This window comes from Lissotriton helveticus, chromosome 9, assembly GCF_964261635.1.
Source record: "Lissotriton helveticus chromosome 9, aLisHel1.1, whole genome shotgun sequence".
In the NCBI taxonomy this organism is placed as follows: domain Eukaryota; kingdom Metazoa; phylum Chordata; class Amphibia; order Caudata; family Salamandridae; genus Lissotriton; species Lissotriton helveticus.
This window is the reverse complement of record NC_136070.1, coordinates 609,390,810-609,405,328: the sequence shown is the minus strand read 5'-3', so window position 1 is coordinate 609,405,328 and position 14,519 is coordinate 609,390,810. Positions and strand designations below refer to the sequence as shown.

Here is a 14,519-nt window from a genome sequence, read left to right as displayed (position 1 = left end):
AAAACGCTTATGGAGCATGAAATTCCTTAAGAGTAAGTTAGATAAAGAAGCTAGGTCATTTTCGTGAATGAGGAAATAGAAGTCTCGTTAATGGAGGTTTACAGTTATAGGCTTTTTGCTGGTCCCAAACCCTTCCAACATACTGAGCATTAGCGCTTAGACAATCGGTTGCAAAAAGCAAGCACTTGCGCATCACAGCTCAGAGTTTCATAAAAAACAGTATTCTGTTTAATTCACCTTAAAACTTCGGGTTCAGAGTCCTTTTTTATTTTTTATTTTAACATACAAGTACCACAAAATTAAGCTTCACCGGCACCAATGTGTTAAAACGTTGTGTTTATTGATGATACGTAAACAAGAAACACATTCAAAATACATACATATCATGTTACTACTAAAACATGCCCATCTACCATATATGTGCTTTTATACTTTGTAGTTGTAAAAAAAAGTATATATTTTTACAAAAATAAAGTTCACATGTTGAACAATTTTGAGCAGGGTAAGGCTGCTCAATTGTTTTTCGTGTGAATATGGCTAAACTCGTCTTTCAATAATTTTATTCTGGGAATCGTGAAAGATTTTTTTGTGTTGCACTCCCCTGGTGTAAAATAAAGCTAATGCTTGATGGACAATTCTCGGATCAGAATTTTTTTTTTTTTTTTACCTCATAATCCTTACCATTTAAAGTGCTTTCTCAGGCACAAAATCATACCCAGCCCCCTACTTTACATAGGCTTCACAGTATGGATCATAGCACGAATGGTATGGCTGGTGGACGGAAAGTACAAAAATGAGATAATTTACAGATTAATAAAAAATTCAGTTGTTTAAAATAAAATAAAAAAGGTTCCTTAAGTGAGCGAGGATTTGTACCGATGCAGCGGTTTCTGCCTACAGTGGCACTGTCAACTGCTTTTGGAAGGCTAAAATGTATACATTTCACAATACCAAGAGACTGGTGGGCATAAAAGGTCACCAGGACCAACACTGTCCCCGGCTTAAGGCACTGACAAACTGGTGAATTTTTAACTTGTTGCAAGAAATCAGAAAGACTAATAGGTAAAAACTCTGCTGTACCAATGGGCAACTGGGCTTGAACACCACAGTGCTAACACACGGATGGGTAGAAACATCCCAGTACCAAGAGATGAAAGTGTATGATTAAGCCAGTACCAGAACACCAATGGGCACCAAGTCTGTGGTACTACAATACTAATGGGTACGACCTTCCCAGCCCAAGTGCATCCAGAGGTCCAATGCTGCTCCTGCTATCAATAGATCAAACATCCTAGTATCAGATACTAAGAGACACAAACCTACCAGTATAAAGAACCATCTTCTAGGTACAAACTGATCTTTACAGTCAGAAGTCTGAGTGCAAACCCAGGAAACTAAGTGTAGCTCTACTGGGAAACAGCACATCAGCAAGACTGAAATTGAAGAGGAGTAAGGAGGAAAAAACAGAAGCTAAGCGTTCTCCATCTACACATTAGAACTGTATGGGTCCTTCTGCAATTCAGGAAGAAACTGAGCATTATTCCCTTTCAATCAGAGAAATCCATCAACTCCCTGCCTTGTAAACAACTGCATTGTACCTTGTGGTCCTACCACAGTTTAGCTCTCTGCTGCTTCTTAGCTGGTCCACGATAAACAAGTATCACGCAATGCGTATCTACAAAATTGTACAAATTGACATTTATGGGCACAATCCCTTCTGAACCAATACTTTTCACAGATATGTTTGCTACATGTATTCTGCCTAAGATTTTAGTTAGCCCTGCAAAGCATCATGACTTATTAATTTTGCCAGATTTGGTGTTTTTTAATATAGCCTATGTTTTAGGGGAAACTACCATTTTGTTTCTAAAACGGTTGTTATAAAATAAATACTCCTAAAATATTATGTTTTTTGGGGCTCTTTTAATTTAACGCTGGGGCAGACCTGAGCTTTCTGCTGAGGAAATTACCACTCTTGCACTCAGCCTGGAAAGGCCAAACTGAGTTATGCATTGATGATGAAATACGGAATTACACAGTTAAGACCGGCCATGCCAAACTTAGGGCAGTAAGGATACTCTATCATGAAAGAGTATCCTTACTGCCAAGAATGCCACCCGCCCGCCAAATCCATTTGCAGGCAGGCAGTAGGATTAATCACAGCGAAGATCACTCCGTCTCCACCATGATTAAACTCCTCCGATGACCCAGGACAGTAAGGGCCATCAGAGGCAGACTTGTTTACGGGCCAGTTTCACTGCCTGTCACTAGAAAACCCTAGTGCTGAGGAACCGTGAAAACTGCTAAATGCTCCCCTCACCATGGAAGAGGACTTCTATGCCAAGAGGAGTATTTTATTTTCAAAAAGAAAAGTATGACAGTTTGGCGCAGAGCTGATGAAGCGCTGCACCCAAAAGGAAAATACCCTGATAGGAACCTCTGTGGTGGAGGTTCCTGCCAATATTCCATAAATAACCGGCAGTTTGGTGGTCATTTATAAATTTAGAGTGAAGAGTCGTCTCCGCCTGGAGGATGTAAAGTCCTCCGCCTGGCCCACAGGGATTACTTTGTACACCAACATAAAAATCCGGATCTTAGTCGGCAATGAGGACTACAGGGTCAGGAATTTGACCACCAGGGCTCTCATAAACAGGAAATGCCAGAAACAACCGTTATGGGGCTATAAGGTCACAGAACCACACATTAACATAAGAAAACACAAACTCTAAGCGTTCGATTGTCTCAGAATTATGATTCCCTGGTCAATCGGGCTCTAATATTCTACGTTGCTTACACTCGCCTTTATGCTGCACGGGTATCACCCAACAATTGACCCTAGCTAATAATTCTAATTCTTTTAGGCTGAAGAGTATAAACTTGACAAAACAGCCTTTTTCCTCACCCAAGAACTCAGTCAAATGTGATGTCAAAATCAGATCCTTGCAAAATGGAGAAAAAATACTAAAAACAACAATACTGTTTGTATAACGGACTGGCCAGAGTTTACCTCTCAGCTTCAAAAGTCGTGCTTTTTGTTTCAAATAATAAAAAAATATAAGTTCTTATTTTGTATTTACTGCTGTTCATGTACAAATAACTAGCCACGTTGGTGGAATGCTTTGCGGAAGTTCGCCCTTGAGTTTACCTATTTGAAAAGGGAACAATTTCACACATTAGATGGGAGACAGTGATCAACAGCTGAGTCAAAGCACTCCCAATTTAGAATGAAAAAACTGGGAGATGAAGTTGTTTTCCCAATATTACACAATGGATAACTTAAGAAACAAACTTTAAAGCATAATTTCTCAATACAACGTGAATTTTCACAAGACCGCTGTACTGCACTTTAAAAGACCAAAGATGACAAAACACACACCTACTTTTAAATCATTTGGGTTAATCTACTTTTCACAGCACTGTCTCTTCTTTTTTTCCTTCTGCCTGCTCTGAAAAATCTACCTTGTCCAAGAGTTTTTTTGATGTGTCCCCCCCAATGGTCCTGTGATCCTGCCTTTTCCATCCGGTTCGACCACCAAATGTTCGGCACCAGAGCCAGATAGACCTCATCTCTTTCAGAATGTCTTGCTTGATATTTTCGCTGACAAAGATGTTAATGAATGGATCGAGAGCGCTGCTGAGGCTGGTCAGGGCGAAAGAGATGCGGTAACCAGGACGGATGCTCCTCTCGATTTGGCAGGTGCACATGTCCTTGTCGCTGATGTAAGAGCGGATGAAGAGCACCACGTGGTAAGGAAGGTAGCTGACCACAAATATAATGGTCATGGACAGAAGAAGACCAGTGAGTTTCCTTTTTTGTTCAGGCTTCTGACTAGGACTGTAATGGATCACCCGTATTATGGAGCAGTAGGAAAACACGAGTAGGACAAGAGGAATCAAGAACACCACAAAGATCCGGAAGTAGTTGACATGAGCAACCCACCTATCCATAGGATACTTTTCATAGCACAGCTTGACATTCTGGCTTGAGTTAAAGAGTTCTTCCCGGCCAAGGAACACCGCGTGAGTCCCAAGTATGACAAGCCAGACAATAATACATACAATCATGGCAGCTTTCATGCTCCGCACTACCCTGGATTGAAAGGGGAAGGCGGTGGCCAAGAAGCGATCCATGGCAATGCAGCTGAGGAAAGTGATGGTGGTGTAGAGGTTGGCATTGAAGAAGAAGCCCACAATCTTGCAGAGGAGATCGCCGAACTTCCAGTCTTCAATGGCAGTGTAAGCGATCCAGGTGGGGAGGGTAAAGATGTACATGAGGTCCGAGGCACAGAGGTTTGCCAGGTAAACACTCACGACATTCTTCCGCTTGATCTGCTGGACAATGACCCCAATCGCTGTCAGGTTCCCAATGAGGCCAACGATGAAGACCAAGCTGTATATGATGGGAAAGAGGGTGGTTTCATACGCAGCTGGGTAGGAACACGAAATGTCTGCACACCCCATAAGTATGTCGATCAGTTATTTAGAGACCTGCAAAGCAAAAACACATGGGATTTAGCACACCAGGCAAACTTGAGTCTGAAAATTATGGCACAGAGGCCATCAGCAGAACACAAACAGATATTTATTTCCTTCTTTAACTTTATTCGATTTTCCAACAGCAGATCATAAAAGATACACAGGTAAAAGCATACAATAAAAGACCAAAGGATTAAAGTGTCTACAGTAAGATTCATTAAACCTTCCACTTAAGAGTGTGCGGATGTTAATTCAGCAGCATAATAGGTAAATAGCAGCATATAATACAAAGGGGCTCAATACTGATATGTTTATATTAGAATTAGCCACCTTTCCAAATGTCATTGCACATCAATTCTGCAGAATTTAATGATACATTAATCAAAATTCATCATCATAGTAGAAGACCAGCAGCTCAATGTGCAATTATATATACAAACACTATATTTAAATCAACATGGTCCTGCTTTGTGTTAAAATGCTCTTCAAAAAACAATTAACTAAGTAACGTGTCATAATCATTAAGTTGCGGAAAAAAGAATAAGGCTGCTTTGCACTTAGAGAATCTATGCCTACGCAACAGCGGTAATAAAAATCCTTGTTAATTACAAATAATATCTACATCAGAAAATAAAATGCAATAAAGATTGACTTGATTGCTCGTCACATGGGCAGATACCGATGTCAGCAGAGGAATATTGCCCCAGTGGAAAACATAACAGCCATCATATGGAAGCTATCCAAAATCTAGCCAGTAATGTTCTCTTATACACATTTGTATAATCTCTAACCAGAGGTTTGGCCACCTCCACTGACTCCTTAGTGGCCTGTCTATGCTTAGTGAAGACATCCTGGTCCCAGTATTTATCCTTTTTAGGTCGAGCCTAGGCAGCATGCATGCGCTGTCTAAAAGACCTGTTGTAATGACTACACAGAGTCTAATCCTGCCTGCTTCTTGGGATTGGTTCACTCCTGCGTCCCTCTTGCTTGCTGGCTCTTCATTGGTAGGTGCTTCTTATACATCATTTCGGTTTACCGGCCAGCAGCACCGCCCAAATACAGTTTCCATACACCGAGTGTTTCTATACCATTTTGGGGGCTACTTATTTTTTTCTGTTTGGTACACTGCGGGTGCTTCTTTCTGATACTGTGTGCTGCCCTTAATTTCATCATAACAGCGCCCACTTCACTTCACGGGTCGCCCGCGCATAACTTTGATATACACAGACACTGTGCTTCATGTTTGAGCGCAGTGCGCAGGTTTATATGTGTTTTCTTGTGTACTGATAGTGCGTGATCTTTTGTGACGTGGGCCCAATTGTATAGCGTCTAACATGGTGTGTACATGTGCGCAATTTACTTGGATAAAGAAGTGTTTTGTTGTCTGTCTTGTTAATGTTGTTACAAGTAACGCTATCCAAGTGACCGGCTCCATGCCTACGGACAACCACGAAGTTCGGAAATACAAATACTTGTCTTTTCCCCTTGTTGCAGGAATTCCTACGTTGCTCTCCGGGAAGTAAGTTTGGAAAGGGACTCAGTGGCAAGTTCGCCTCTCTCTGGTGGTCACTGCATTGGCTGTGCAGCCTTGCGATGCGTGGAATAACTGCCCGTCAGTCGGGGGTAAGCTCAATCTTTCCTCAGTTCGCCTTTTGTTTTTGTTTTTTCCTCTTTGCATTTTTCCTCTCTGCTGCCTGTGCGCAGCTGCCGCAGCCTGTGCTTAAATTCTTCTGCAAGGCTGTCCCTGCAGCCATTAATTACCATGCCGGGGGCTCCAGGAGAGGAGGGGCCGGGGAGAGGACAGGAGTTGGGGGGGAGGTTGTAAGTTGAGCCGCAGGCTGCAGGGTACTCACACAAGTAATTCTGTCACAAAAGTGACCCGAGGGATGCGGCCTAAAGCCAAACCAAAACAATTAAATGTCTCCCTTTTTATGTCTCACCTGGCGTTAGCAGCGCGCATGCGCTGCCCTCGCCATTCGAGGGTCTTTTTAAATCAAAACGAATTCCAAGCTAGTTGTACACGCGGACAGATAGAAGATGAGCACGCGTAGGACTGGATGCTTCCCTGGCGGCGTGACAATCTGGGGATTTTTTTTTGACGCACGGCAAACTGTACTTTTCAATATTTGATGCTTTTAATAAGCAGCGCGGCTGCTTACTAAAAGCATCAAATATTGAAGAAAAAAAAAGAGTCACAATCTTTGATTGTGCGCATTGGAGCCAGTGTTTGCATGCCTGTTTTTCAAGCTTGTTTTTTGAGCTTGTGTTTCTCATTTTTTTTCCGCTGTGATGTCGGTGTGTGGAAAGTTTTCTGGTGGAGATTTTCCAGCGTGTTATATTTTACACCTCCACAGGCTGGCCATTTATTCAAGTCATTTCAGGACGTCTGACATCAGGCTCCAGCGTGGGTCCCTCACACTTTTTCACGCGCACTGTCTGCCGAACGTTTGCAATTCTTAGAGAGAGAGAGAGAGATAGAGAGCTAGAGAGGTGTGGTCTTCGGGAGGTGAGGAGGGGGCCGGACCCATGGAGCTTACGTGGAATCCCCGCAGCTCTGGCTCTCCAGGTTTTGTCCTTAAACCCATCTACTTCCGCTCCATACCATAGTACGACAATCCTCTGAGTGTGCAAAAAAATAAATAAATACAAATGAAATCCAAGACCGCAAAGTGTTATCTCAAAATTTCTTGGCAGGCAACCTCAGGATTCTTTTTCCTACATTTCTCTGTATGACGCTCTTATACACGCTGTAACCATAAAATACACGTATAAATGTGTAACATGCATTAGCACCACTGTTTTAGTAGCACATATTTTGCGCCGGTGCTTGCAGGGAGTCGGAACCTGCGCTCGTTTCTGGTTACCAGGAGTTATTTTTCATTTCCAGATTTAAACCCAGAGCAAGCAAGAGACAGACAGAAAAGACAGATTAAGACATAAAACTGTGACAAGTGAAAGGAGGGATGAAAACCAAAAGAGTGGGATAAGGAGACAGATGGAAGAAAAAACGCATGAGACCGAATCAAGACTAGGCAACCCTTGGTGTTCGTCAGCACCGAGGGAGGAAGCTGGGAAAAACATAGGCAGCTCTTTACACTATGACGCATTCACAGCAGGCGACCGCTAGCTGCTTCTTGAAAGTAGTTTGCATACAATTTCCAAAATGTTCCCTAATTAGTTTTATCTCCGGACGGGCACTGAAAAGTTTCGGCATTGGCAATGCCAGTCGTTTTGATAGGTGTACAGTGAGAAGCTGCTTGCAGGCTTGTGTAATACACAGAAGAGATAGCATTGTTAGGTACAGTGCAGTGGCACCAGTTGCAACGCCCTAAAGCCAGCACTTTGAGTACATCAGTGAAGGGTTAGGGTTCTTTTTCCTTTTTGGAGGGGGGGGGCTGCGGCAGGGGGTGGGGTCAGGAATCTAAGTCCTCATCTAAACTAACTATTTCCAGCTTTGCACTGTTGAAACAAGGAAATACCTTTTCAACATTTGATGCTTTTAATAAGCAGCGCGGCATGCTGCGCTGCTTACTAAAAGCAACAAATATTGAAGAAAAAGAGTCGGCAACATTTGATTGTGCTCATTGGAGCGAGTGTTTGCATCCTTGATTTTCAAGCTTGTTTATCTTGTTCGGTCTCGCCTGTGTTGCAGCGCATGCGCTGCTCACCTTGGCGAGTTCTATTGTCATTTGTTTTCTGTCCGATTCTTTGGCGAGATCTAATGTAGTTGGTTTTCTGTCCGGTTTCTTTGGAAGTGGGGTTGGTGACCGCCCTGTTTCCCTTAGGCCCCACCCACTCGCCTGTCTGTGCAGCGAATGCGTGCTGAGACTCTTCACGTTGTGTCCTTGCCTCATGCTCGAGCCCCCCTTCTCTGAGAGGCTTGCCGTCTCTTCTTCTTGCTCACCCGCTTTTATTTTCACAAAGGCAGCATGTCGCACTTTATTAGCGGCCACGCGCCTTGTTTCTGGAGTTGCTCTACGGAGGGGTGATGTTTCAAATAGTCGAGGTTTCCGTGACACGTGGTGGTTTCTACTGTCATCGGCGCAGTGCTCTGCACAGGCATGTAGGGTAAAATGAGGCCCTCACCCCCTGCAGAATGTAGTGAGGGGCCACCTAGTCTCCCATAACTGACAAATATTCATTGGGCTGAAAGCCCCCCCCACCTCCCCTGGAGGGTCCCCACTCTTTCGCTGCTGCAGAGGCTTGTGGTAGGCCCTGGCTGTACAGTGCGCGCCTGTGTGCAGGCGCTGTCTAGTGAAGCGCTGTGACATGATTTCCCTCCAGAGAGTGCCGCGTGATGCAGTTCCGTGGGTGAACCCAGTATTCAGTGAATAAGTGCAGTACTAAGTTTTGTAGCACTACTCTATTTGAAGTGGTCTGCAGCACTGTGCTGTGGTGTTTTCTAACTGTAAGGGGAGTGTAGTGTAATCAGTCGGAGACTGGTGTTTTATTTCGTGAGTGTGCCAGTACAGTTGTGTGTGTATGTCTGTGTGGGGGGTGTTAGTAGGGGATCGGGGAGAAGAGAGATGATTGGATAGGTGTACTAGTGTTGCGAGTGCTGTTCGTTAGTTAAGTCAAGGGGAAAAGCCATATATATCTAATGTGTCATCACTGAGCAACGAACAAAGCCTTCTGTATGCGTGTAGATACATGAATCCAGGGCAGGTTCAAATCGCAGTAGTGGCGGCTCTGCCTTTAATCCTCCTGAAATGAATAAAACGGTGGTAACCTAGATTATTCACAACCCTTTGATAACAAACAACGTATCGCCAGACATCTTTGTGTTGCATTTCACCAACTAATTGTAACCAGGATGGTGAAGGGCTACGTCACCTTCACATGACGCCAGAACTCTGACGTGAAGTGCTAACCTGCTTGTGAACTGGAGTGAGGCACGGTGGCGTCAGATTCTGGAGCCTGCTGTGTGACATCTGGTTTGTGAGTAATGCCTCCACCAACCCCCTGCAAGACGTGCTTCCCCACTGGTTTAGGTTTTTTCTGTGGGGTGGGGTTGCGCGAGGGATGTTTCTTGTGGATCAAAGCATGCAGCCGGGGTCAGTCCACGGCCAGATTTCGGTGACCCGGCAAAGGCCTGCGCGCTACTCTCACTGCTGGAGTCGCAGCGCTGTGTTGGTGAGGAATGAGGTGCGTTGGAAGAGCCCTGTTCGGACTCCAGTGGTGGAACAGCAGTGTGCTGCAGACCAGGACAGATGTGGTTTAGCAGACCTGCACGTGGGTCCCTGCGGAAGAACAGTAGATTTGCAGATGATTTTATTTTTTGAGATTTTTATATAAAGGTGAACGAGGGTGTGGGGGAGATATTTTTCCTTGTGGTTGAGTCGCCTGCTCCTCACTACACACTGCCACCCCTTGATGTGATGGCGCTTCGGTGACCCGAGAACGTCAACCTGCAGGTTGTGCGTATACTCTGCCCTGCATGCTTTCCATCTGGGCATATTGAGCCCATATGCTGTGCCAGGCTTATACTTGTGCCCAGTGTTGCACATAAATATTTGTGCTACTTTCTGCTTGCTGCCCTGCATATACTGTGGGTTAGGTAACAATTTGGTGAGAACCCTAAACTCTGTGCTGGGCGGGCAAGCCTACACTAGGTCTCCACTTGGTGCTGTGGATGCACACGATTGCCCAGCTCTGTACTCACCACGGAGAACATATATTCACAGATGCACATGCACTCGGCGCCGCCCTACATTTAAGCGCTGCTTCCGCCTCAGTTACTTTTTCAATCTTCTCTCGTACTTCCCCCACCTTCACAGTTTTGCTCTGACTTCCGCCACTTATTCTCTCACCCTCATCTCTCTGGTTCTCCACCTGCACCACTCATTCTTCCACCCACTCCAGCTTCACCGGTTCACGTTCTCACCACTAACTGTACCCCTCTCTTCCTTACCTCGCTCTCCCCTATCGTTCATTCTCGTACATATTCCTCAGTGACTTACTCCACACAGACAACAGGGACAACAAATTGCCCATAAAAAAATATAAACAGTTAACCTCCACTGCTCGCTCTCACTTTCACTCTAGCCATTGCCCCCATTTTCCAGTTTCCCTCTGCTCCACTTTTATTCCCTGGTTCTCTCCCACCTCCACTCTTCCACCATCGCCTGCATATTTTCCACATTCCCTCATTCTCGCACCTGGGTCTCTGCCTACTACTTCTACATATTTCTTAACTGTTTCTCTGCCTCTCAGTTCCATTGTCCTCTCTTCCTCCTTCGGTCACCCTCACATGTCCACGTCCTACAGGGTCTCAATCATCTCCCACCATTCTCTTACCTTCGCCTCTCCCACTTCCTCCCCCTCTAGCTCCACCAGTCTCCTTACAGATTTCACTTTTCTTCTATTTTTTTGCCCCCACCTTCTGCAATCTGCATCATTTCTATTTCTCACAGCTCCACCATCAACCTTCCCTTTCCCCTCTCATCTCTAGCGCTTATTCCCTCACCACTACGTGCTCCATTCCACTTCTCTTCCCAATACAATCAGCATAATTTCACTCAATGCTACACACTTCCACACCACACAATTCAACTCTTCACATTCCATTCCACACCACACAATTCAACAGCAAACCATCATTCAACTCAACACAATTACACAACACACCACATACATTCAATTCATACCACAGAATTCCACATCATGCCACAAAAAACAGCACACCACATAATTAAACTCCTCTACATACCACTCCCAAACACAAAATACCATTCCAAATAATTACACTCCATAATGCACAATGCCACTCCACATAATTCCAGTGCACCCAATACCACATCTTTAGTATCCACAAAAAACCACTGCACACCATACCACATAATTCCGCTACACTAATCCACTCCATACCACACAATTCTACCTCATAGAATTCCACAACTAACAATACCAATTCAACCCACACGATTCCACTCCACACCACCTGCATCCACTACACTCCAAACCAAAGCACATGGGTAATAAATATTATCATTTACAACTCCAATAGCTCTAACTCACAAATGCGAGACCTATTGCATTGGAAATGCTTGTTTTTTTTTCCGCTGTGATGTCTGGGTGTGGAAAGTTTCCTGGTGGAGATTTTCCAGCATGTTATATTTTACACCTATAGAGGCTGGCCGTTTATTCGAGTCATTTCAGGACGTCTGACATCAGGCTTCAGCGAGTGTCCCTCACACTTTCTCACGCACACTGTCTGCCAAACTTCTGCAATTCTTTGAGATCGAGAGGTGTGGTCTTCCGGAGGTGAGGAGGGGGCGGGACGCGTGGAGTTTACGTGGAATCCCCGCAGCTCTGGCTCTCCAAGTTTTGTCCTTAAACCCATCAACTTCCGCTCCATACCATAGTACAACAATCCTCTGAGTATGCAAAAACAAAACAAAAAAAATTAAACCCAAGACCGCAAGGGTTATCACAAAAAAATTTGGCAGGCAACCTGATGATTCTTTTTGCTACGTTTCTCTGAATGACGCTCTTATACACGCTGTAACCATAAAATACACGTATAAATGTGTAACATAGCATGCATTAGCACCACTGTTTTAGTAGTGCATAATTTGCGCCGGTGTTTGCAGGGAGTCGGAACCTGAGTTCGTTTCTGGCTACCGGGAGTTTATTTTTCATTTCCAGCTTAAGGAATCTAAGTCCTCATTTAAACTAACTATTTCCAGCTGTGCACTGTTGCTACATGTTATCACTCATCCCATCGTTGAGGGTTCACCGAGAAACACACCTTACTAGAGTGGGTTTAAAGACCTGTTTCTCAGTACGGATTAGGGTGACAGAGGCGGTCTTTTGGGGTATCTTGGAGGTTTTTCAGGTGTTGGTTCTTATGCGGGTGTTTGTCGTCCCTTTTAGGGGCTCCAGTACCTGTCTGGGGTAAGTCAGGAGGACTTTTTGGTGCAGATCGCACTAGGTGAAGGTCGAATCCTGTTGGCGACGTCTCAGTGCTGTGATTTTGGGCATCTTGTTGTTCATGGACCACGCTTTGTTTTCATATCCCAGTCATGTTCCGGGGTGTTTTAGTTTGATGTCCCGTATTATTCTCGATGGGGGTGAGGGGTTCAAGCCCCCCTTTAGGTTATTGGTCCTTTCTGTGTTCTTTTCACCCTATTATGACACATTGGGGCTGTAGAAGGACTTGAGGGGGGCCTGTTGGAGATTTAGCCCCCCCTTTTGCTGGGAGGTTTTGGGGGTACAGAGGGCGTGAAGAGGGCAAGTCTTCCGTTAGTGGGGGGTCCCCCACCTGAAAAGGCGCCCTCATTGCTCTGCATGGACACAACAGGTGTCATCAGTTGAGCATGATGACTATTATGGGATGCCTGTTCCCTCCTCCGCGCAGGGAGAGGGCCGTTGCCATGATATCCGGCCTCTGGTGGCGGGTATCCTGCCTTTTTTTTTTTACAATTATGGGATGGCTAGCCCTTGGTGTGAGTATTATGGGATGCCCTCCAAGTATTATGGGATGGCTCGCCTGCAGGTGTGGGGCTGTGGCAGGGAGAGGCAGGGACACATATTCCCCTGACCTCATTATGCATATCGTTTTGATTCTTATTTATTCAGGATAACAAGTACGATTTCCGGACCTGCACCATAGTAATAATACATGGTGATTTATGTATTCTGCTATAATTATATATAAGGTAACAAAAATGCTTATAACGCTTTTTATTATAACTTTGCAACATGCTGCACAGAAGCCACACTACTTTTCAACATAGCTTAAATACACTGGCAGAGCCAATAGCTCCGACTAAACACTTATAAGAACCAAAAGGCGAGACCTATTGGCTATGCCAATGCTTGTTATAGTCAGCTATGATAAGAATTTCAATTTTTAACTCTCAGCTGAAGCAGCAGACCTCTTCTATTCCTCTCACACAGACATGTGGTGTAAAGGTACTTTACAACAGGCTAATTATATGTATACAAAATAAACATGTGTAATAGTCATAGGGGAGTCGGTGTCTGCATGCATGCTGCACAAGCGCTACTAAACGGGCTGACATTCATCCCCCCCCAGCTTCCGTGCAGTTATAGAAAAAATAAGGACCAGTTACATTACACAAGATCACATTCATTTTTGGTATGCACAGAGAGATTAAGTGATTTGCCCACAACCACACAATCTATTTCTCTTGCTTCACTGTTCTCGCTCCAACTTTAACAACCTACCTCTACACACTTCCTCTCTCTAACTCTACCTTCCTCTAACTCTCTTTCACTTTCATTCTTTCTTTCTTCACTCTACCGCTCACTTATAATAGTATTTGGTTACTTATTACATTTCACTGCATAGCACTAGGTTTGATAAGGTTTGCTGTTGCAGTGAGAGGTCACACAGCTGATGATTTATGCACCGAAGCAGCAGAGTGTGTGGTCCGTCGACCTTCAGGACCCAATGTAGTGTAGTTCCTATATTCCCAATAGGCTCTGCGCATTGGAATAATACATCCCATAGATATGACGTAGGACTTAGGTCAGTAGGTCTTTATCGAATATACTAAACTTGATTGTGAGTGCCAGCTAGCTCAGAGGCCACTAGAAACTTTCTCGAATTCACAAGAAGGGATTAGTTTTTGACAACCGCATAAACATGACAACTTTGTTTCCCTAGCACTGGAAAATATATTCAGAGTCGTAGAAACAATAGATAAGTATTTCACTCAGTCAATCGTGCATGCTTTGTTTCTACAGAGTTACAGAGAAATAGAGAGACGGGCGTTTTCAATAAAAGGTTTATTGAACAGTCTTCTTTCTCATGCAAGAGAGGTGAACTGCTACAATCGTTAGACAGAATGCAAAGTATAATGCGTACAGCGAAAATAGTATTATAAAAAATACTGTATTAGCATTGTATGGTTTCTAAGCCATATAAAAATACATACATAAATAACACAGGCTAAAATACTCAACTGGTGCTTCTAAAATATGCCTACCCCAATGTACCTAACCTAAGTCTAGTACGAGGGAAGAAGTAAGTATGGTCTTTAGCATAGGTTTAGTTTTGCCAAGAATCTACCAAA

General features: G+C 44.2%; 1 protein-coding gene across 4 annotated transcripts in view; it reads right to left on the bottom strand.

Moving 5' to 3' along the window:
- Window positions 1-319: 319 nt before the first annotated feature.
- LOC144781670 (G-protein coupled receptor 4-like) overlaps window positions 320-14,519 on the bottom strand; it is a 390,377-nt gene continuing 376,177 nt past the window's right edge. For all 4 annotated transcript variants that reach the window (XM_078660642.1, XM_078660640.1, XM_078660641.1 and 1 more), the window contains one exon: window positions 320-4,488. In XM_078660642.1, coding sequence (XP_078516768.1) covers window positions 3,409-4,461 — 1,053 coding nt within the window. In that variant the 5' untranslated portion in view covers window positions 4,462-4,488 and the 3' untranslated portion in view covers window positions 320-3,408. The remainder of the gene's footprint in view (window positions 4,489-14,519) is intronic.